Source organism: Zootoca vivipara, chromosome 13 (genome assembly GCF_965207765.1).
Source record: "Zootoca vivipara chromosome 13, rZooViv2.hap1.1, whole genome shotgun sequence".
In the NCBI taxonomy this organism is placed as follows: domain Eukaryota; kingdom Metazoa; phylum Chordata; class Lepidosauria; order Squamata; family Lacertidae; genus Zootoca; species Zootoca vivipara.
The window spans coordinates 10,748,833-10,773,456 of record NC_142596.1 but is presented as its reverse complement, the minus strand read 5'-3'; the positions used below and the strand labels follow the sequence as shown (position 1 = coordinate 10,773,456).

Below are 24,624 nucleotides of genomic sequence, written 5' to 3'. Positions count from 1 at the left end.
GGCGAGAAAGGGCATTGATGGGATGGCTCCACAGTGTTACAGTGACTACAAGCCTGTGCATTTAAGTGTATGTACTCTGAATGGTGACACCAGAGACCTAGAAGGTGCAGGGCTTGTCAGTCCAACCCCTGCACACAGGGCCGGCCCTACGGCCAGGCTGGGCGGCGCAGGGCACCATGGCGCCAGCCCGCCAGGAGGGCGCCGCGAGCTGCACCCGCCCGCTGGCCAGCCGGTCCGCCGCGCAGCTGCGCCTGTGGCAGCCGCGCTGCGCCCACCGCGCTGGGAAACGGGGCGGGAGGGCGCCAGGGAGATCGCGCTGTGCCTGCCCGCCCGCCGCACACCACGGCACCAGGGGCACTTAAGACGGCCCTGCCTGCACAGTCTCACCAGGGCTGACCTTAAGGCAATTGGAGCAATTGGGCCAAATTGGGCCCCAAGGGCCGCTCCTAAGGGGGCCCCTGCACCAGGGCAATCCAGATGAATTTTATTTATATCTATAAGATTTTGCAGACTTTGGCTGTGAACTGGGGCCCTACAAAAAAAATTCAAGTTGCGCCCCACTGCTTCAAATTGGGCCCCACTGGCTAGCCCTGAGTCTAATAGTTGCTGGGCCTGAGTCGCCCTGCCCTTGCATGAAGTCTTGGGTTTGCAGTTTTGGGAGAGGGGAGACTGCGGCACTGGGGAGAGGGCAGGCTGGTGTCAGGGACGACCCAGTGTTTTCAAGTTCCCCGGAAGCAGGGGGGAACCTGGGAGTGGAAGAAGAGGACGATGTGCCCGAGGGGGAAGGAGCTATTGAGGAGAGATCTGTTGGAGTAAGCCTAGAGGAAGAGGCAGGAAGGGCTAGAGAGCCAGGAATTCCACAGGAGCAGCAAGGGTTAAGCTCAAGCTCAGAATTGGGGGAGAAGTCAAAACTTCAGGTGATTATTGTGAAGAGAGGAAGCCCCCAGCCCTGACACTGGGTTTGCAATTTTGGGAGGGGAGAGACTGCCCGCTGGGGAGCGGGAGGGCTGGCGAGGCCCCCTAGATTTAGAGGCCCTAGGCTTCAGCCTACTTAGCCTATACATAAATCCGGCACTGGCCGCAACTCCAGAGTTGTTTGCGACTGGACTTAACTGTCAGGGGTCCTTTACCTAGAACTTCCCTTGATCTAGATGCTGTACTCCTGGGCTGCATTAATAAGAGTATAGCATCTAGATCAAGGGAAGTAATAGTACCACTGTATTCTGCTCTGGTCAGACCTCACCTGAAGTACTGTGTCCAGTTCTGGGCACCACAGTTCAAGAAGGATACTCACAAGCTGGAACGTGTTCAGAGGAGGGTAACCAAAATGGTCAAAGGCCTGGAAACGATGCCTTATGAGCTTATGGCTTAGGGAGCTGAGTATGTTTAGCCTGGAGAAGAGAAGGTTAAGGGGTGATATGATAGCCATGTTCAAATATATAAAAGGATGTCATATAGAGGAAGGAGAAAGGTTGCTTTCTGCTGCCCCAGAGAAGTGGACATGGAGCAATGGATTCAAACTACAAGAAAGAAGATTCCACCTAAACATTAGGAAGAACTTCCTGACAGTAAGAGCTGTTCAGCAGTGGAATTTGCTACCGAGGAGTGTGGTGGAGTCTCCTTCTTTGGAGGTCTTTAAGCACAGGCTTGACAGCCATATGTCAAGAATGCTTTGATGGTGTTTCCTGCTTGGCAGGGGGTTGGACTGGATGGCCCTTGTGGTCTCTTCCAACTCTATGATTCTATGACCTTTACCTTTTAGGGATGTATGTTGGGATTGGCCAGGTTGGGGGTGCAAAAATCACACCTCTCCACTCTAGCTCGGAGTGGATAGGAGCACATCTGCCCATCCTTGCTCTCCCTGGGCCATTCCTCTGCTGCTTTGGGCAGCCAACATCTCCTTGCCAAGGGTGCAAGCAAACCTAGGTACACCTTTGTTATTTCAAATTACAAACTTATTGCAAATTGCCAACGTGGAGAAGTCGATCCAGATTGGGAAATTAGTTTGGAGGTAAGGGTTTTTTTGACCCCTCTACCCCAACAGTGGTCCCAATCTGGATCCTAACCTCTCCCTAGCTGGTGTACCTGAGGGTAAGGATAGCACCATTGATTAATATGTCTGTTGTAGCAAGAAGGAAAAGAAAAAACTTGGGGTCCTTTGTTATTTATATTTGTTCATTTATAGCAATGAATGAATGAATGAATGATAGATATAAGCATCAGAACATTATATCTCAAGCTTTGAATTTAATCTGATATGATTTAGACCTTAGCTTCATAAAGTACCATCTGGGTTCCTGTTTTCTTTCTGTGTGACTTTTATCAGTTTCCTTCTTTTATATTTATTTTGCATTTTATTTTTTGATAAATATGAATAAAAAAGAAACCCAATATTTTTAAAGCTATTTTTTATCCATTTAAATTTAATTAGAATTTTAAGTGAATGTGCCCATCCAGGTCTATGATTCTAGAATGACCATGGGCTGGTTCCATTCAAAATGGAAAGTTTATGTCTAGTCAATGTGGCGTTATGTGACTAAACAATTCTCAAACCCCATCACAAGCATAAAATCACAGCCAAGGGTTTAATTGTTAAGGAGGAAGTGACTGGGCTTTGAATAAGATGGGGGAATGACTATAATGTAGAAGTGGAAATATTTCATTCTGAGCTCATTTTCAAAAGTCACATCTGAGAAGGTTTTCAATTAAGAGAAACAGCTGGAGATGAAATTGGTACTTGAACCCCGTCTGCAGTACAGTGCAGATTTTTAGCAGTAGCATACCACTTCAAGCACTCATGTCTTCGCCCAGAGAATCATGGGAACTATAGTTTGTTAAGAGTTCAGGGAGTTCTTAGAAGAATCCTATTCCCCTCCCATAGCTAATTCTCAGAGTTCCCTGGGAAGAGGACTAGGCTCTGGGAATTTTAGTCCTCCAGATATTATGGCCCTCCAGATGTTGCCGAACTACAGCTCACATAATCTCTGGTCGTTGGCCATGCTTGCTGGGGCTGAAGTTGTAAATTCAGCAACATCTGGAGGCCCAGTGGTTCCCCACACCCATAGCTGTCAAGTTTTTCCTTTTTTTAAGGGAAATTCCCTTATGCTGAATAGGCTTCTTCACGAGAAAAGGGAAAACTTGACAGCTATGCTCACATCTGGGTTAGTGGATTGGACTAGGTCTGGAGTAACCATGATTAAAATCCTCACTTAGCCACTAAATTAATTTTGTGACCTTCAACCAGACTTTAGCTCAGGGGTCGGCAACACGCAGCCCATGAGCCGGATGCAGCCCACCAAGACCATTTTACTGGCCCACAAGCCACCCCTGAACTGAGCTGCCCTACTGGAAACCGTGTCTGTGCATGTCCAGATGCCGAAAATCGCTTCTGCGCAGGTGCAATTTTTGGTGACTGGGCGTGCGCAGAATCAATTTACGGCGCCGCAGGCACACGCAGATGTGATTTACGGCAACGCGCTGCCCACGAATGGTCTCCATGGGAGTGATCTGGTCCATGGCCGGTAAACCTTGCCAAGCCCTGCCTTAGCTTAATCTACCTCACAGGATTGCTGAGACCACAAAAATGGTGGAGAAGAGAAATACATTCCTGAGGGAATGCTGGAATAAAAACACATATACTTAATATAATTATAGTATATAATATACTTAATATACGTATAATACTAAATCATCCAAGGGTCCTTCACCTTTACCTATAATACATATAACCCGACCATACCTTAGTCACACTGCAATCAAAGTAAAAAATCATGTTTACTTTGAAGTAAATCTTGGTGAGTTTAATAGAGCCCCCACCTTTTCATAGGAATGCAGTCTTAACAGTCCAATCCTAAACGTGCTGATTCAGAATAAAAAGTCCCATTAAGCTTATTGAGATTTACTTTCATAGAAGCAGGCTGTCAGGAGCAAGCCAGCAATAAATCACATGGGGTAAGGGAAGTTACTGTAATTCTTTATTAAAAGAAACAGGATCTGCTCAGGAGTACCAGGTCTATTGAGCACAGCAGCTCTTCTTGGTAGGCTTTGCCCCTTTGAGGAAGTTGTGGAGGCTGAAGGTCACTGCTTTCCCACAGCAGCCAAAGGCTCATCCTCTCATCTTCTGCCACTCTCAAATTGTTTTTTTTTTGGGGGGGGGGTTCGAACCCCAAGTTGTGGAATTCCCTCCCCACAAAGATGCACCTGGCACCTTCACTGTACAGCATTTAGTGAATGCTGAAGACACACCTCTTTAGCCTTGCATCTGATGCCTGAGCAGTGTTAGAAACTGAGATAAATGGCACCTGAAACCTAGTTACAGGTAGGTAGCCGTGTTGGTCTGACGTAGTTATGGGCACAAGAACAGAATGTCTAGGTGCACTTTTTTATAACAAAGAATACAAAGCCAAAAATGAATGGACTGCAGCTAAAATCTTATATTCATTTTTCACATGGTCATCTGAAGATTGCAAAAAACAAAGCCATGCTTCCCCTGCCCCCCCCCCAAATATTCTTAAGAGAGTCTCTTCTCCAGGTTTCAGAGAGTGGCTGGAGGTGGGGAGGCAGAAAAAGGTCCTCCTTTCCTTCCACTCTGCAATTTTAATCTAAAATCTTAGACTCAGTACTGCGCCCAGAGCTCAGAAACTGCTCGCGCTAATGAAATTCCTTGTTGCAAAACACGCCTAGAACAATGTGTTATAAGAAAATTTCTCTGTCTCCCTTGTGGGGTTTCTAGAGCCCCGTATAGAGTTCCTCAAGAAGGTCTCTATCAGTTGGAGAGAAGAAGCAGAGGCCAACCAGAGTATATGGAAGCAAGGCGGCTAGAAAGCCTGATCTTTATTAATAGAAATAGGATGTTGCAAAGGGTCCCCACTCACCACAAGCAGGAGGGAGGAGAACCCAGAAGAAAATAAAACCATAATTTTTATACCATTTGATCCACAGACAGATCTTCCTGCGGACTGCCCAGCAAGAATGTCAGTCATATATCAGAAATACGTCATAGAAAGGAGGCATATCGGATAAAGTTACAGGTAAGTTTCACAGGTTACAGGTAAGTCATTGACGCCTCCTTAGGTGTCCAGGGGTTTTATTTAGGAGAGGCAGGTATGGATGGGTTTCCATCTGTCACCTCAAAACATCTTCCTGCCAGTTCCTGTTTTTTTGCTTATATCCTAATATCAATAACATGCTAACAATTACTTCTTGTTGTCTTTTGCAGGAACAAACGGTGGAGAGCACATTCTTAGGAACGTGAAAAGGAAGTACCAAAGGAGCCGAGCATCTAAGACTTGGAGTTTTTCTAGCGTAAAAATGTATAGAATGTATAGACAATGTATAGAATGTTGTAGTTTAATGTTGAATTTTGGATATAATGGAGATGTAAAAGATTTGGATTATTATAAAAATGCAGGAGGAAATGGATAACAAAAGAACCCACAAAGGGGAGGGCATCATGCAATGTGTGTGGGGGGGGGGGCACCACTTAACAGCTAATGGATGGAATGGACTGACATTGTGAATTGGTGTTATTCATTACTAAGGCAGTAGATGTCGCTGTGCAGCTGTCAGAGCTTCTTTGCTGCTTCTAAAAGGAAAAAAAACCATTTGTTGCCTTTTGCAGATGCAACCTTATACCCAAGTATCAATTATTATACCTAGTTTCATTTGGCTTATGATAATTTCTTATAACAAATGGGAGTTTTGAACACTGTGCCCGAGATATGTGCTTTCAGGGCCTGCCCTATTCCTGTGATTGTAATTTATTTTGTTATGTTGTTTAGTCATTTAGTCGTGTCCGACTCTTCGTGACCCCATGGACCATAGCACGCCAGGCACAGTTTGGTTAGACTCATGTTCGTAGCTTCGAGAACACTGTCCAACCACCTCGTCCTCTGTCATCCCCTTCTCCTAGTGCCCTCAATCTTTCCCAACATCAGGGTCTTTTTCCAGGGAGTCTTCTCTTCTCATGAGGTGGCCAAAGTATTGGAGCCTCAGCTTCACGATCCAGTGGAAGGACAGATCACTGGAATTTATTTTAGTAGCTTTTAATACCCAAGTTTAAATTGTTGTAACCTGCCCTGGGACCTGCTGCTGAAGGATGGGTAAGAAATTATGATTAATTCGAATAATCAGGGCCTCCTTTGTTCTCTGAGAATGGGAATGGCGCCCACCCGAGAGGTGCCAGAAATGAGTTCCGGTGAGTTCTGGCTGAAAAGAAGCCCTGAGAATAATAATATTAATAAGAATGGTTGGGATTCAACTAATGAGTCCCGTCAGTGGGTGCCCAGTGCAAGGACTTCCATTTGCCTGACAGGGTTCCCCCCTCTCCTCCCCATATGTTCCCCTAAAATTGTCCCCGTGGTGGGGTCAAGAGAACCCCTGGAACAGCACACAAGGGGAGGAGAGGGGGATCATTCCACCTGGCAACCTGAAATGTTTGTGCTGATGGAAGAATCTTTGAATTCTTCCTCCTCCTTTCCCCAATAATAATCAGTGCTTCCAATCCTTTCTTGGCAAGCAGAGGGCCACTGGAACAGGCTGTGCTCAGAAGTTTTCCATTACTGTATAACTCCCTAGTGTAGCCAATGAGGTTCTTGGTTGAGAGCCACTATCTTGAAGACCCGTTTGCAAGTGGTTTGTAAGCCTTAGTTTGTAGATGCACTGCAAAGGACTTAGCAAGGTTATAAAGTTTATGACCACACTAAACTCTTTTTGTTGTGCATTTGCATTCTGCCCTCCAGCATCTCCCTAGTGTATATGGCTATACAATGAGAGACTTAAGTGTGGCTACAAAGTTTATAGCCATACTGAACTCTTTGTTGTGCACCTAGGGTCTTCTCTCAAGAGAGGTTTGAAGACATGTGCCTGAAGCAGTACCGGTATGGGGGTAGAATTTCAAACTGTGATGAGAAAGTGCTCTGTGTTGCCTTTAGCCAGCTCTATGCGGCACAAGCCCATCCATGTACCCTCAGAAATAAGCCCCATTAGAGACATTGCACATACTTTTGTAAATCAATAAACCTTTAATAGAAAATACTTTAAAAAAAGAAATAGAAAAAAGAAATAAGCCCCATTATTATGTTAAATAGGGCAGCCCTATGAGGTAGGTATGGCTGAGAGGAAACTTTAATCCAAAGCCTTTACGGTAGAGATCTAAGATTGTTCTACAGTGGGCCGTGGGAGGACAGGTTTGGAGGGGATCCCAAAATCTGGGGCTCTTTCTTGTGCCTGGAGGATACAGCAGGCTACCAGCTCTGTTTCTGGGCCTCTTCCTTTCTACCTCCTTAGACTCTCCTGCAGTCACAAACATTTACATAGGTGCAGGCTTTGGGCCTGCATTTCTGCAACTTCTGAAATTTTTCCACTGCTCTGAGGCTCTGGGAGTTGCTTCCTTTCATGGAGGAAGGCATTATGTGTGTTCTTTGCAAAGGAGAAACATCCTCTCCTCCATGTATGAATCAAGCATTTTGTCTGGTTTGGTTTCCATGTCTGAGATATTCTCTTTATCTTGTTGATAAAAGAAGTCTATTGTTTAAACAGGTCGTGCAGTTACTAGGACTTTTCTTTCATAACCTCAGACATAATTTTCCGTCTTGTTATATAACTTTAATTAATTCTTCTGCTGTGAACTGACCTACTATACTGGAAAATAAGACTGAAGGCTACTCTCCCACTTCCCTGGCAGTGAGATGCTCCTGGGGCAGGGATGCCTGATCCACAGTGTGATCCCATCTTTGTTCTTACAGATAGAAGTCCCACTGAGTTCAATGAGACTGACTCCTTTCTTTGGGTCACAGCCTGAATAGAGCAATTTTGGCATCTTTACTTGAGGGCAAGGGCTCTTATTCAATAGTGCTTGCTCCCTTTTCTTCTATTTGGGCTTACATTTTTACAATGCAATCCTAACCATGTCTAATCAGACAAGTAAGGCCTATCAAATTCAATGGGAATTGCCCCCAGGTAAATGGGGCCAGGACTGCAGCCTCAGTATCATTCGGATTAGAAAGCAGAGGAGGCTAAAAATGTATTTGCAATGTTACACACAGCACAGAGACTTCAGGGGTGCCAGCACATACCCCAGCTTTGATTTCCTTGGAATGAAGGTCACCAGAGACTGCGGTGTCTTTGGGGTATATGGTTTTACTTACACAGATATGTGAGCTGAGCATAAGATGAAAGTCTTCATAGAGTTAACATCCCAAAAAATCTTGCTCCCCCACTGGGTTTCCAGTGGGGTTCCCAAAGGTAGTTTTGGGTTCAGCACAGAAAGCAAGGTGATGCTGTATGTCTTCCCAGCTCCAGAGGAGACCATGCAAGACAGGTCTTTGGCCTGTTGTTTTCCTTTCACTTGGAATGACCTTGCCTCCTGCTAGGTGAGAGCAGTCTAGCTGCTTTATGGTCCCAGCTCCAGAGACTAGATCAGACTCTGTTGCTCCTCAATAGGACATCACCTCCAGCCAAGAGAGGGGAAGGAAGCATCACATCTGTGATGGCCAACTCTTTAGTCCTATAAAGAGATGCTTTATTATGAAACATTTAAGATAATATTTTAGTTTCCTTTTAATTATGTTGCTTTGAATGCATACACATTTGACTTCTTCTGCAATGCTTTATTCTAGATTGTTTTATTTGATCATAGAATCATAGAACTGGAAGGGACAGCATCTAGTTCAACTCATTGCAATGCAGGAATCCTGCGCACAGCTGTCCCTGGGTGAGCTTGAAACACCAAACTTCTGGTTCACAGCCAGATGCACTAACCCATGGTGTCATCCTTAAATGATGTCTTAATGTAAACTGTTTTGATATTTTTTCTTTAAAATATAAAGCAGTATACAGTGGAATCTCGTGTTACGTACCATTCCCCCTTACGAACACTTCGGGTAACGAGCTCCGCTAACCCGGAAGTGGATGCTCCTGGTAGCGAACTTTGCCCCGGGATGCGAGTGGAAGTCATGCGCCGGCAGCATGGCAGCAGTGGGAAACCACATCAGCAAAAGTGCACCTAGGTTAAGAACGGTTTCATGTTGACAACAGACCTCCGGAACAAATTAAGTTCGTAACCGGAGGTACCACTGTAGAAATGAAAGGAACACGATGACGACGACTAATGCTTAATGGATTTGGCTACACTGGTTTTACTACTGCAGCAGTTCGTTCTGCTACAAGAATCCATTTTATATACATAAAACAACAAGTTTGGTTGGGCCCAACAGGTAGCATCCAGACTATCCCCCCCCCATCCTATTTCTTTACTCAAACTTCTTTTATTCACACAGCTACAAGCACAGCACAGCTGGATGTCAATATTTTTGGAGGGGTCTCTGTGTTAGTCTCTTGCAAGAAAAATACCAATGGGTGTTAGCCTTTAAAATGCCACAAAACTCCTGGTTGTTTTTGGAAGCGATGAGCCACTCGAAGGACTGTTATCCCGAGTCAGACCCTGAGATAGTGGCCTGCACCCACAAGGTGCCTTTAGACTTCTTACAATTCTTTCTCCTTCTCTGAGATTTCAACTGCCCCCCAGCCCTTCATTCCTTAACTGGAGTTCTCCAAACTTCAGTTGGGGTATCTCATTCAGGAAACAATACACTTTGAACTGTGAGGAAACCATCATTGACCTGACCATTATCCCCCACTAATTAAATATCAACTGAACATCCTGGACCATTAACCAGGAATGTGCCTAACAGAGCCATGACACCTTCAACAATACTCAGCTTGGTTACAGAAAAGATGCAAAGGAATTAAGTGCCCTTCTTAAGCTCTTTTAGCATAAGTACAAAGATGAAGCATTTTACAAGCCTCTGAGGAGGAACCCCTCTCCTTCAGAGATGGGGATGGCTTCCTGGGGAGTGGGGAACAATAGCATAAGAGGGGGATGGGGAAACTGTGTCCTGCCATGTTGCTGGATTGCAACCTCTGCCACCCCTGTAAAATGACCATGCTGGCTGTTGAGGCTGCCGGGAGTTGGCATCCAACAACACCTAGAAGCCCAGAAATGTTCCCTCCCCATCATGGGCATAAGGCATAGCTTTTGGATGGGTTTTTTCTTTCCTATGGACCAATGCACATAGCTGCCAAGTTTTCCCTTTTCTCGCGAGGAAGCCTATTCAGCATAAGGGAAAATCCCTTTAAAAAAGGGATAACTTGGCAGCTATGCCAATGCAGCTGCCTTGGTAGGGGTTTTGTTGCTGCTGTTATTCTGCAAGTGGGAGACTGTTTTTCACCCTTCCCTTGAAGTAGATTAATCCCAGTGCTCCTTCTTAAGAACATGAGAAGAGCCTCTGGATCAGGCCAATCTAGTCTAGCATCCTGCTCTCACAGTGGCCAACCAGATGCCTATGGGAAGCACAAAGGCAGGGTTGCTTTGCCTCAAGAAAGCCACACCCAGGTTTAGTTTATTACCGTAGTTTCTGCAATGCATTACTGGGAAGACTGCTTGCCTGCCGCCATCAGACATCATCCTTCTCAAATACCACTTTTAAATCTCATGGGGAAACAAAGCATCCTTACGTTTTCCAACTGTACAGTATTTTTCAAGGAACAATAAAACCTTCCTGGTTCTGCAAGGCAGATGGGAAACAGACCTATGTGGCAGATGACTGCCATTCATTCATTATATTCATCCTCTGATTCTTTCAGCCAAGATTAACTCTCAAAGCAGCTGAAAATCCACACAAATGTACAATAATTTTATGAGTTGTTGTTTTTTGGGGGGGGGGATGGGCTATATGCCCGAGTCCCCTAATAAAATAAATGGACATAACTTACATCCTGGTCATTAACTACCGATAGATGGGTCTACTCTAAGTAACACTTTGTTGAATGCCATCCCTAGTGCCCTTCAGATGTTTAGGATACAAACTCCTACCAGTATCAGCAGGAAGGCTTAGACAGAACATAAGCTGAACCAAGTGAGGCTGCTTTATGGAAACTCTTTTAATTCCTTTGACTGCCAGCAGAATAAATATATGATACTAGTTAAACCTCTGTGCACCAATCTGTACCCAGAGGCAGGTGACCACAAGGAAGGAAGCAGACACAATTTCCTTCTTTAGAAACTCTGGCGCTACCCAGCTGTTTCATATGGTAAGCAGCTCCTTGCTAAAGAGAGCCAGCTGATTTATCTCCCAATTCCTGACAGATGATTCTCCTTTCCACCCCACCCCCCAGCACCCACAGCAGTGCCACTTCCCTTTGCCCATGGATTACTATTCTGGAGTTGACATTTTGCTGGCCCATGGATTTAGCAACTGCTTATCTCTGCCATCTGAAACTGCTCCTGCTGCCGGGAGTTTGGCCTTAGCAGACGCGGGAGGAAGTGCAGCCAGGGACAGAACATACGGATATAAGACTAACCCAAGTTTTCTGTTTCTGTCAGAATTGACTTTTACCAGTTGAGACTGGTGCAACAACTATGATTGTTCCTAAACCAGGAAAACTTGGTAGTTACTTCAAGACAGGATTACTGCAGTGTCCTTTGCACTTGATCTGGAAGCTGCAGTTAGTGCAGGATGCTGCTGCCCGATTGCTGACGGGAGCTGCTCAAGAGTCCTGTACTGCTGTCGACTGCTGCTCAAGAGTCCTGTACTGGTTGCTGTTCTGCTGCTAGGCCAAGTTCATGGTTTTACTGTTTAGCATATGAAGCCTTTAAAAGCTTGGGACCAATTTACCTGTGAGATTGCCTTACTCCATATATGGTGGTTTGTTTGTTTGTTTGTTTGTTTGCGGTTCGAGGACCCGCCCCCCGCAAGAAATAAAGACACAGTGACACGTGGTATTAAGGTTAATGGATAGAATAAGGCCACAACTTTATTGGTTAAAGCAAGTGAGAGGTATTGGCTTAGGCATTGGACTCCCTAGCAAGCGTGACTCCACCCCGCTCGGCGGGGGGGTCATATCAGGTTAACACCCCAAGGGAGGAGCCTGTTGATGCAAATACAACTGAAAGCTCCCCCTGGTGCCACCGGGGTCGTGCCATGGCCCTAGCCACCCGCAGGGCGTCGGACGGGATCCACGACCGCCGGATCCCTTAAGGGGATACCCCTATACGAGGAGGGTTGGATGATGGCCACAACCAGTCCTCGAACACACCAGACAACTCCATATTCCAATGCCTACCGCCAAATACCGAAGAAGAAGTTGTGACGAATTGCTACGAGGTAGGCGAAAAAACCAAGAGGCCGGTGCCAATTAGCCAATTGGAGAAAAAACTCCTACCCGGACCCTTTGGGCCACCAAAGGCGACCCAAAGGCGACCACCGAAGTCCATAGCAAGGTCAAAATGTAACTGACTAAGGGACGACCTAAAGGGCGGGTGGGTGGGAGATCCGATGTGGTGCAGGGGCAAAGAGGGGCGATCTGGAGCCTGCCGCGCTGATTTAAAGTCCGCTTAGCTCCGCCCCCTCAGCTGGCCCTATTGGCCAGCCCTGAGCGCGGCAGGCAAAGGTGGAGCAGGGGGCGGACCCCGCCCCCTGCCTGCTGCGTAGAGCGGGTCCCGCCCGCAAATTCCCCCCTCTTTGAAGAGGAGGGGTCTTGCGGTTCGAGGACCCGCCCCCCGCAAGAAATAAAGACACAGTGACACGTGGTATTAAGGTTAATGGATAGAATAAGGCCACAACTTTATTGGTTAAAGCAAGTGAGAGGTATTGGCTTAGGCATTGGACTCCCTAGCAAGCGTGACTCCACCCCGCTCGGCGGGGGGGTCATATCAGGTTAACACCCCAAGGGAGGAGCCTGTTGATGCAAATACAACTGAAAGCTCCCCCTGGTGCCACCGGGGTCGTGCCATGGCCCTAGCCACCCGCAGGGCGTCGGACGGGATCCACGACCGCCGGATCCCTTAAGGGGATACCCCTATACGAGGAGGGTTGGATGATGGCCACAACCAGTCCTCGAACACACCAGACAACTCCATATTCCAATGCCTACCGCCACCCGAGCCCAAAAGGGGCTCGCCGCCAATACCCTCACCGCCGTAACCAAGCCCTAATGCTTTGTGTGATATCAGTAAGCCAGATGTCGTTTCCTTGATCTGAAAGATGCACGCCATCATCACGGTAGAGAGCCGCCTCACTGAACTTGATTTCAGGGTGCTCCACAACATTGCCTTCCATGCTACGCAGCTTGCGTGCCAAAACACGATTCAGCAGTTTCCTGGATTTTTCCAAGGCCCGTGGGTTATGACTGTCGCGCCACACTCTCCTCTTGAGCAGCGTGGACCAAAACAAGGTAGTAGCCGGGAACAAGGCAGCAAGTCCATCAAAGTCCTTCTTTATATGGAGCAATAAGTCCACGCTCTTTCTGTATGCAAGATCATTTTCCCCCAGCTGGATAATGAGGATATCAGGGGGACCGCAAGCAGCAGCTCGAGCTGTCACAGCAGGCATCAGCTCTTCCCAACGCATCCCACGCCTTGAGATCCAGGAAACGCACACGTCAGCCGGCAAACCCAGGTTGTTGCCAAGGCCCCGATCGCACGCCCGCACTCGTGCCCAGTGCACGATGCTGTGCCCACAAATCCAGACTCGTACTGAGGGTGAAGCTGCGGAATGAAGGGAGGAGAGGGGGGGGTAAGTGGCTGCCAGCTAGAGATCCTTACGAATGTACCCCTTATAGGCGTTTGACTTCCAACGGCCCAATTCCTTAATCCTGTCTGTAGGGAGGCCTAAATGTGCTGCAGAGGTAGCAGCCCCTATCCTAAAAGAATGTGCGGCATATTCCTTTGCTGGAAACCCGCATGCGTCGATTGCCATGCGCAAGACCCGCGTGAATTGGTGCCTCATCAGCCGGGAACCGTCCTCATGAATAAATAGTGGGCCAGCGCCAGCAGGTCTCAGGCACAAATAACGCCTAGTGTCCTTCACAGGACATGGACCTCGATGTTCAGAAGCTGTTAACTTTAACCAGGCACCCTTGCCGCACTGATCAGTTTTCGAACTGCGGATATGTACTAACAGTTCTGCGCTGGACAACTGAATGTCATTCAAAAGAAGGCCACGATATTCATTGTCTGAGTGCTTTTCCACTACTATCTCTCCGACCCTGAGGGCCCCAAAGAAGGAGATGGCATAGGCTGCAGAGAATAAACGCGCCTCGTATCTAGACCAACAAATTGACCTTAACTTTTGGCGAACCAGGCATAGCAATTCGTAAGTTATTGGCCTACGCCCTTCGGCTTTTTTGGGCTGAAGCCTGCCCCAACCGTCAATTGCCCTGTGGACGATGAAGTCCGCACAAGGGTCCAAGGAGAACATAGACTTACTGAAGAAAGTAATTGCAGCTGTATGTATTTTTAAAGTTTTTGCTGCCCGCCCCAAAGTGTACTGATGCTCCAAATATTGTAAAACGTGATCTGTGGTCGGTGGGACATTATGTGCAAGGGCTAGGACTTTGCACCGGAAATCCAAAAAGTTACCCCAGATTTGATTGTAAGAACGGAGGGTAGAAGGGGCCACGGAGGCCAATACTCCCTTAATCACGTTGCGTTTCCAAGGCTCCAGAGGTGGTCCGGGAAGGGTTCTGGCCACTGCTGAGCTAGAGGTGCCAGTGACCGGAAGCGGTCCATCTGAAATCGAGATAAAGCATCCGCTATGTCATTCTTTATCCCGGGTACAAACTTGGCTGAAAACAGTATGTTACACTCTAGGCAGAGCAGCACAAATGAGCGCAGTAGACTGGAAACCCTATCAGAACGTGAGGACTGCTTGGCCAATACGTTTACCACAGCTTGATTGTCGGTCCTGAAGCAAACCCGGCGGTTCCGGAATTCGGCTGTCCACAGGTGCACTGCAACCACTATTGGGAAAAACTCAAGAAAGGTGAGATCCCTAGTAATGGCCTTGCCTTGCCAGCTCTTTGGCCAACGCTGAGCGCACCAGCGCCCTCGGAAGTAGACGCCGAACCCAAGGGACCCCGCCGCATCAGATTGGACCTGAAAGTCTGCATGTAACGTCAAGGCGTCCTGCCACAATGAGATACCATTATAATGCTCCAAAAATTGTAACCACATTTCCAAATCTGCTTTGACGGACTTTGGGAGGCGGACCCTGTGATGAGGCAGCTTGAGGCCGGCGGACAATCTAGAGAGCCGCGAGCAAAAGGGGCGGCCAGGGGAGACTACCCTACACGCGAAATTAAGATGGCCAAGGAGGGATTGGATCTGTCTAAGGGTAAGCTTTTTAAGTGGAAGGACCTCACGTATGGTATCACTAAGGGCGCGGATTTTATCTTGGGGAAGGCGGGAAGACTGAGAAATGGTATCTAGCTCAATGCCAAGAAAGGTGAGGGAGTGAACTGGACCCTCCGTTTTATCGGCAGCCAGGGGAACGCCTAATTCATGAGCTAGGGACGCAAATGCATTTAAAAGGAAAGCACATTCTGCTGTGTCTGGTTTTCCCACGAGTAAATAATCATCCAGATAATGACACACCCCTGACAGGCCGGTCCTAAAACGCAGGGCCCATTCCAGGAAGGTGCTGAAGGTCTCAAATGCAGCACAGGAAACCGAACAACCCATCGGCATGGCCTTGTCATAGTAAAATTTTCCTTGGAACTTGAAACCTAATAAATGAAAATCCCTAGGATGAACTGGCAAGAGCCGGAAGGCGGACTCAATGTCACACTTTGCCAGGAGGGCACCCGGCCCATGTCCCCTAACTAGCTTTACTGCCTGATCAAAAGATGCATATTTGACTGAGCATAACTCGGGTGGTATCGCATCATTAACGGAGCCCCCTTTTGGATAGGAAAGGTTGTGAATTAACCGATATTCTCCCGGGGACTTCTTGGGGACAATGCCTAAAGGGGAGATGTGTAGGTTTTGAAGCGGGGGGTCAGGGAAGGGGCCTGCCACCCTACCCGCTGCAATCTCTTTTCCAATCTTTTTGATGGCGACCTCGGGCATTTCCCTGACGGATTTCTGGTTAGGGGAATCCTTGGCTGTAAGTGAACCCGCTACAGGAATCCTGAAACCCTGTGAAAAGCCTAGCCAGAGATAACTAGCGGCTTTCTTGTTAGGATAGATATCTAGAAGGAGACGCAATGGGGCAAGCTTAATGGGGGAACACGCCAGCCCCGGTTCCCTGTTGGTTTCCTGCGGTCCCATGTCAATTGCGGTTCCCTGCTGTTGCATTGGTGGGGCCGGGGGCACCTCTAGGCCCTTGTTGGTAGTGTCCCCGGCCCCCACGAAAGGGCTGCCTACCCTTGTGGCATGAAGTTGCTGGGTGAGCTCCTGCGCACTTTTCGCATTCATGCGAGTACCTGCAGACAGATCTGTTACAAACACCTTTATTGTACTCCCAACACAGCAGTTTTCGCCTTACCTCCTTCCTGGCATCCGAACGGCCCGAGCGGTAGGCCTCCTGCGGTTTCTTTTCCACATACGGGCCAACCACAACGTTCCAGATGCCACTCTCAATTTTGTCCCAGCGCGCATTAGGAATGCGAGAAGCCTTCCTGCGGAACTTCTCGTCATATCTAATAGCTGCCGCTTCACCGGCTAGGGAAAAGGCTGTCCTAATATTGGTCAGATAGGCCACCAGATGAAGGGCCCGCTTGGGGTATGCGGCCACTACGGCCCCCATGAATGCCTGGTAGCCGTCCAGCCAGTTCTCGAAGGTCCTAGGTACCCTCGGCTTGCCCCTACGCCTCGAGTAAGAAGGCTTTTTCTCTCCCTTACCCAGCTCCTCAGCAGGTGGGACCAAATCGAACATATCTACGTACTCCCCATTCAATACTTTTTCCCTCAGTTTAGGGGAAAGGTGGTCACCAGGAACTGTGTCTGATTCAGTGTGCGTGGAGGAAGTAACATCCGCTACTAGGGCCCCATCCTTCCATTCCAACGCACCCCCAAATTTTTTACGGTGGGAATTAGCCCTCCTACGCCAGGCCCAGTCCGGAAGGCCAGAAATCCCTTCAGCCTTCCCCCAGTAAGACTCCAGAGATGCATCGCTATCATAATCAGATGACGTACCTGATTCTGAACTGTGAGAACGCGACTTACTGCAGGCATGTTTCTTCTTATGATGTCTCTTTCGTGCTGGCTTGTCCCTGTGATCCTCATCATCTCCAGAAGAGGCATAGGAGTCCTGTACATGCTTACCCCCGGAACTGCCTGTTCGCCTTGCCTGGTGTTTTTTCCGGACCTGACGCTGCTCATCCTCCCCATCAGAAGAGGTGTGGGACTCCTGGATATGCTTCGTCTTGGCACGCCGCTTTCCACCCGGCTGCTGGCTCCTCGGGGCATGAGGCTGTGCTTCCTCACCTCCGGAAGAGATATCGGCCCCGGGATGCTGAACGCTATGCCGGTGACCCTGTGGAATGCTCAAGGAAGACTGGGGCAAAGATGAGTCACGGAGGGAAGCCTGCACAGTTTGGTCCCTAGCCACAGATGCTGCAGATATTAAGGCAGCGACCGGGGACCTGTCCTGCCTACCTGACTGTGGACCGTGACACAAAGACGCTGACGTGCCCGGCCGATCGTCCTGCTGCGTATCAGGAATAATATCGGGCGATGAAGACCTAGATTCCTTAGAAGAAGGGTTAGTCATGCGTTCCTCGAAACCCAACATAAAGGTTTTTAGTTCGCTAAAGAATTGAGTCACCACCTTTGGGGTAGCACTCTTCTTACGAGGAGCCCGCGGCTTGCTGCCTACCTGTCCTCTCGCGTTAGAGGCAGTGTCAACATGGGCGGGCTTCTTTCCCGACTCCACATCCTTAGGTGGCTGCACGTCCATGGCGACTTTGTTCCCCGACTCCATGTGGAAACCAACCAACAACAATGACAACAGTATATGTCCAAACAATCTATTAATTAATTATGCTATAATTATTTTATTATATATATTTTTGTATTTTTATTTGGTTAATTTATTTGTTTATGTTAACTTATTCTATTTTATTTATTCTTATTTATTTTTATTTATTTATTTATTTATTATTATTATTATTATTATTATTATTATTATTATTATTATTATTTACTATTTATTAAAGGAGGAGACCGGCAAATGCAAGCTAAATTAGCAAAGGCAAGCTAAACTGTATTATTCTACTACTATGTGCAGGGGAATGGCCTTATCACAAGCAAAAAACCAAGTAGGGGGTCCAAGGCAGCAGACACCAGCACAGGCCAGCTGAATCTCAGATCAGGGAAGGCAAGCTAAAATGTAGCAAGGGGCCAGATAAAAGCACACAAAGGAAGCAATTGCCTGGGGCACAGCCGCTACAGGCCAAGAGGGAACAAAGACTTATACCAGAGAGAACTCCCAATGCAATTAAGTGTCTATTACTGATAATGCAGCCCCCAAGGAGAGGCAATGAATCAGCCTGCTCAGTGCCCTGGCCAAAACGCTGGGTTTTACACCCCAAATAAGTAACTTTCAAATTAAAGCCAAGATTCCTGAATTAGTTTGCTTATAAAGGCGCCCAGGCAACGCACTGCTGTATTATTATTATTATTATTATTATTAATATTATATTATTATTACCATTACTATATTATCTAGTAAAAGGAAAATAGCAGGAGAACAAAACAGAGCACAAAGAGACACACTCAAAATGGCTGCCCGGGGCTGCACACGTGGGGACACTCAAGATGGCGCCGGGTTTGCAAAACAAAACAGCAAGAGACACACTCAAAATGGCTGCCCGGGGGTTGCACACGTGGGGACACTCAAGATGGCGCCTGGGTTAAAGGAGCCACTGATTCAAAATCACCACACACAAGGTGGCGTCCACAGACACTCTCAACGACTGCTTAGAGCTGTGCACGTGTTCACGCTCTTATCCTCCGCCTCACTGCTGGGGCACTGAAGTGGAAGGAGGTGGCCACTCCGGCCTGTACAAGCAGCCACACACAAGATGGCGGCCAAAACAACTAGGTCCCACGTGCGGTGCGCAGCCGGTGCAAACAACCAACCAGTCAAATTACAGGCAATCCAAACCCCAAAGGTAACCACAAGGAAGCGAACACGATCACCCTCCTCCCCTTAGGCCACGCTCCAGAAGGGGCAGAAACTAGCGGCCGCAGCGGCAGTGCTTTAAAGCGCTACGCCGTCCCCTGCAGGCACAGAGTCCAACCGGACCTACCGCAGGAGCGCTAGGGGGCCGTGAGGGGCAAAGCAGAGTACTCACTGCGACGTCTCGGTGGAGAGCTTAGCAAGCAGGCACAAGGAACAACGATGTTGATGAACACTGGAGTCAGAGCGGGAGACCAGCGCTGCTATGGATCAGCGACCACTGCTCAGCTCGGCAAGCAGGCTCAAGGAAGCGACCACGGCAAGGGGAGGCTGGCCAAGCGCAGGCACCACTGTATGACTGAGCCTGTCTGCTTTCCCGCTGATCAGCTGAGAGGCGGGAGCGTGGGGGCAGGCAGGAGAAAAGGCGCTTCGCTTGGAGCCGGCAAAGGGAAGCGCTGAGGACACAGAGGAGCGCGATCAGGAGCGCTCGAAGCACAGCAAATCGGCAGGAGCGGTCCAAACGGCGGCGGCTGAAGTGGCGGCGGCCAACGCTGCAGCACCTAAGGAGGAAGAACCAGGAAGAAGGCTCCTGCGCCACGCGGTGACTCCAAAGACGATCCAACGACGAAGATCCAACGACGAATATCCAGCGACGAAGTCCGATGAAGATCCGATGTGGTGCAGGGGCAAAGAGGGGCGATCTGGAGCCTGCCGCGCTCATTTAAAGTCCGCTTAGCTCCGCCCCCTCAGCTGGCCCTATTGGCCAGCCCTGAGCGCGGCAGGCAAAGGTGGAGCAGGGGGCGGACCCCGCCCCCTGCCTGCTGCGTAGAGCGGGTCCCGCCCGCAAATTCCCCCCTCTTTGAAGAGGAGGGGTCTTGTTGTTGTTTTACAAAATCCCACTCAGCATAAATCTGCAACAGGCCTCCTGTCTCTGGTTGAAAGGAAGTGGACAACAGCAGGCCAGGGATCATAACAGGCTGTACCAATCTCATTCACAGCTACCGGTATGTTTAGCAGTGCATTAACAACCATACTTGTTCATGTGCCATCCACTAGTAGATTACGGTAGGCAGAGACACAACTCTTTCAGTTTGCCATGGGTGGGGTGGGTTTTTGTTTTTTTTTACCAATAAATTTTTATTCAGTTATACAACAATACAATAATACATCTATACAACATAAATCCAATACATTGTGACTTCCCTCCTCCCACCAAATGGTAAATTATTTCAATCCTCTCTCGTATTACTGTATCTAAATTAATTACAATCTCAGCGATATAGGAGTTATGTCATTACCACTAGCGATTTCATTCCCTTGTAATTGTCCTTAGCATAATCAATAAATTTACTCCACTCTATTCAAAATTTCTCATGGTCCTGATCCCGGACCCTATGGCTTAATTTGGCCATTTCCATATACAGTGGTGCCTCGCTAGACGAAATTAATTCGTTCCACGGGTCAATTCGTGTAACGAATTTTTCGTCTAGCGAGTCCCAGTTTCCCATAGGAATGCATTGAAACTTAATCAATGCGCTCCTATAGGCTCTGGGGGACTGGCGGCGGCATGCAACGGGGCTTCGGAGAAGGTCTCTGAAGCCCCTTCCAATGCCAGTTGTGTGCAAGGCGGCAGGGGGAGAAGCTCTCTTCTCCCAGCCACCGCCTTGCCTGCCTCCTCCGACATGGAGTGTGCCGGATGTGCGTGGCAAGAGGCGGCAGCAGGGGAAGCGCTTCTCCCGCCGCCTCCCGCCTGCCTCCCCCGAGACCTCCGAAGTTGCGCTCCGTGCCGGCTGTGTGCAGCGAGAGGCGGCGGCAGGGGAAGAGCTTCTCCTCCCGCCGCCTCCCGCCTGCCTCCCCCGGTGGTGTGTGGCGGTGCGGTGGCTCCGGGGGACGGAGCCAAATAGTATATCTCAATTTTTTTTTTAGCTCGGCTTCCGGTTCGTCGCGCCGGTGAAGAAGGACGCAGGGACTTCGCGCTCCGAAGTCCCTGGCCTCGCGGAGGGGGGGGGAAGTCCGCAGAGCGAGCGGACTCCCCACAAAAACATCAGGAAGAGCGTCCCGGTGACTCAAGCACCCAGCGGCCGCTCCGTTCGCGATTCCTCCGCTGCCCGAGAGCTCAGTAGAGCGATCGAGAGCCAGCGGAGTGGAGTCGCGGGAGCCATTTTGGGTTCCAACTTACCTCCTAGAAGCGAAGCTCCGAGTCCTTACCCGGCAAGCGGCGGATTCTCCCAAGAAAACAAAAGATTTTGTCAAAGTAAGTTTGGACTTTAATTCGGATTTTGATTTGGATAATTGGTGTAAGGGAAGAGACCAAAAAAAACGGGAGTCAGGCTCTACCCATTGAGGAATTTGGGGCAGTGTTTTAGCCCGAAGCCAGAAGAAAAGGGATATAGAGAACTAAAAGCCCAAAGGAAAGTTTTTAGCAAGAAACCCCTTCTCAACCCGGGACTCGGCACCCCAGGAGAAGCAGCGAGGTGCTTACGAGAGGGAAGGTTGACAGCTGTCAACAACGAAGGCTAAACGATTTGCGATGAAAAGAAAAGAGATACAGTGATTGTTTTACAAGAACTTTGGGAAATTACTTTTCAGCCATATTGGATCTTTTTTGTCTGGGAATTCGGACCCTCCATGGCTCTTTGTCCTCTTATCTCTCTTCTGCCTTTGCGTGAGAATGTCAACATCCAGAACATCTGTTTTTCAGAGGACAGTGTTAAAACTTCTTGGAGACATTGTAACTGGGCAGCAACAGCTCAATGCACAGCTAAGAGACATTAGGGAACAATGTCAGGAACTGAATAAAGTCATTCACAACGGGATTGACAATGGGAAATTAACATCTGAAGATAAATTGCAAGAATATATAGAAGAGGAAGAAGGAAAAGCCCAGCTAGGAGAAAAGACTGATCAGGATTCATGTGATCGCTCTGATACTTATGAATTGGAGCAACAAGAAGTGGAACTGATTTTATGGGAAATGTGGGAAAATGCAAATAGGCAAGGGAAAGAGTGTGGGATAATAGAGGGGCAGAGAGAGGGGAGGGCAAATGCTTGGGTGGTGAAATGGGATAGATTGGGAGTGGGATGAGGTTATTTTGAGTTAAAAGCAGGCCAGAAAAGGAAAAAATGGTTATGGAATTTGGATTGGGTTTATGGAATTTGAGTTTGGAATTTGGATTTATTCTGGAATCGCTGTATCAAATGGGGGAAGGAGTCCAGGAGAGAGGAGGAAGTAATAATAATCATGAATAGAAGAAATATATGGAAATAAGGAAAGGAGTACTTTTTATTAAAAATCCTTGTGGGGAGAAGATCAGGCTAGGGAATTAAAAATATGATATCTGTTAAGAAAAATGTTTTTATGAATTTTGATAATGGTATGATGTAAGTTTAATGATGAAGAGCTGGAATTCTTTTTCTTTTTTTTGCAATGAAACTGTATGCAATGATTTTGAGAAGCTATGAAAATCAAGGGGGAGAGTCGGGAGGAAGTCACCCTTTTTTGTTTTGTTTTTCTCTTCTTTTTATTTCTGTTTTTGGTCAAAAGACATGTCTGGATAGATAGTCGGGCGGTTGCCCTCCTCTGTCTTCCCTCATCGACCTGGGGCGCACTGGTGGCAGGGGTGGGCTCTGGGGGGGAAGGGGGGAGGAGATAAGCCCGGCTATAAAATGAAACGCCTTCGACCGTCCAGCCTTCATGGGAACCTCTCATGGCAGGAGGGGGCCTGGGGGGGTGGGGTGGAAGAGGACAAGAGAACATGAAATGTATGTCTTGTTTTATTTCATTGTGTAAAACTAAAGATTATTGCCTTTTGTTTGTAAAACTAATAAAATTATTTTTAAAAAAAAATCAACATTTTCTTTTAGCTCATTATACACCGATTCCCAAAATTTCTTGATCCTATCACACTCCCACCACATGTGGTAAAATTCCCCAACTGATGCTTTACATTTCCAACACAGCTTATTTTGGTTCCTATACATTTTAGCTAATCTTGCAGGCGTCAAATACCAGTGGTATACCATTTTCATTACATTTTCTTTTAGCACTGTACAGGCCGTGAACTTTAAATTCTCCCTCCACAATTTTGACCATGCATCAGATGTTATATTATGCCCGAAATCTATAGTCCATTTAATCATTGATTCTTTTACAACTTCATCCAAAGTATACCACTCTAGTAATAAACTATACATTTTTGACAGCAATTTTTTGTTATTTCCCAACAATTCAATTTGGAATTTTTATTTCTTTTCTTCAAAGCCACCAAAAAGTACAAAACCACCCCTCTGCAGCGCCACAAATTCAACTCAGTGGTGTAATGTTGGAAAATGTTGATCCCTTCTCCTACCTAGGCAGTTACCTTTCCACAAGGGCCAACATTGATGCTGAAATCCAGCATCGCCTGAGCTCTGCGAGTGCGGCTTTCTCCCGATTGAAGTGCAGAGTGTTTGAGGACTGGGACATTCGCAGGGAAACCAAAATGCTTGTTTACAAAGCTATTGTACTACCAACCTTACTATATGCTTGTGAAACATGGACCACTTATAAACGCCATCTCCAACTCCTCGAAAGATTCCATCAGCGGTGTCTCTGAAAATTTTTACACATCACTTGGGAAGACAGGCAAACTAATATCAGTGTACTGGAAGAAGCAAAGATCACCAGTGTTGAAGCAATGAATCTTCAACATCAACTTCGTTGGACTGGTCATGTTGTGTGGATGCCCGATGATCATATTCCAAAGCAACTACTCTATTCCGAACTTAAAAATGGAAAGCATAATGCTGGTGGTCAACAAAAGAGGTTTAAAGACTGTCTCAAGGCAAATCTTTAAAAATGTAGTATAAACACTGACAACTGGGAAACACCGGCCTGCGAGCGCTCCAGTTGGAGAACAGCCAAAGGTGTCATGGGCTTTGAAGACACTCATCTCAGGACGCAAAGGAGAAACGTGCTAAGAGGAAGGCATGCTTGGCAAATCCACACCGTGATCAACTCCCGCCTGGAAACCAATGTCCCCACTATGGAAGGACGTGTGGATCCAGAATTGGCCTCCACAGTCACTTACGGACCCACTGTTGAAACAAAATAAAAAAATTCCTCCCAGCAGCACCTTAAAGACCAACTAAGTTTTTTATTTTGGTATGAGCTTTCGTGTGCATGCACACTTCTTCAGATACACGAAAGCTCATACCAAAATAAAAAACTTAGTTGGTCTTTAAGGTGCTGCTGGAAGGAATTTTTTTATTTTGTTTTGACTACGTCAGACCAACACGGCTACCTACCTGTAACTGGACCCATTGTTAAAATCGTGTTTATGGAAGACAATCTTACTCGGATACGAGTGATCGCCAAAGAAGAAGACTGCAATAACGAGCATCTAAATTGCTGCGGGGCTGAACAACTTTATCCTTGACTGCAGCTAATTATCGGGTGCTCCACACGTTCCCGCCCCCCCCCCGTTTGAATTTATTTTTACAAAGAAAAGCGGGGTGCCAGGCCAGCAACTGAAGTAACTATATAATTGATGGGCTGGAGCACGACAATCTGGCTCGTGTTTTTCCTCGGAGGCAATTCCCACGGCAAGCCGTCCCCTTTAAGAGCCGCTTCATCGCCTCCCCTTTAACGGCAGCTAACGTTGCCATTCAGGGCCCGCGTGCC

General features: G+C 47.6%; 1 protein-coding gene across 1 annotated transcript; it reads right to left on the bottom strand.

Annotated features, from left to right (window-relative positions):
• Positions 1-15,966: 15,966 nt before the first annotated feature.
• LOC148683631 (uncharacterized) lies at positions 15,967-17,738 on the bottom strand. Its single transcript, XM_088657231.1, has one exon. It carries the CDS (start codon positions 17,736-17,738, stop codon positions 16,110-16,112), a length of 1,629 nt encoding a protein of 542 aa, XP_088513357.1. The 3' UTR covers positions 15,967-16,109.
• Between the last annotated feature and the right edge of the window lie 6,886 nt (positions 17,739-24,624).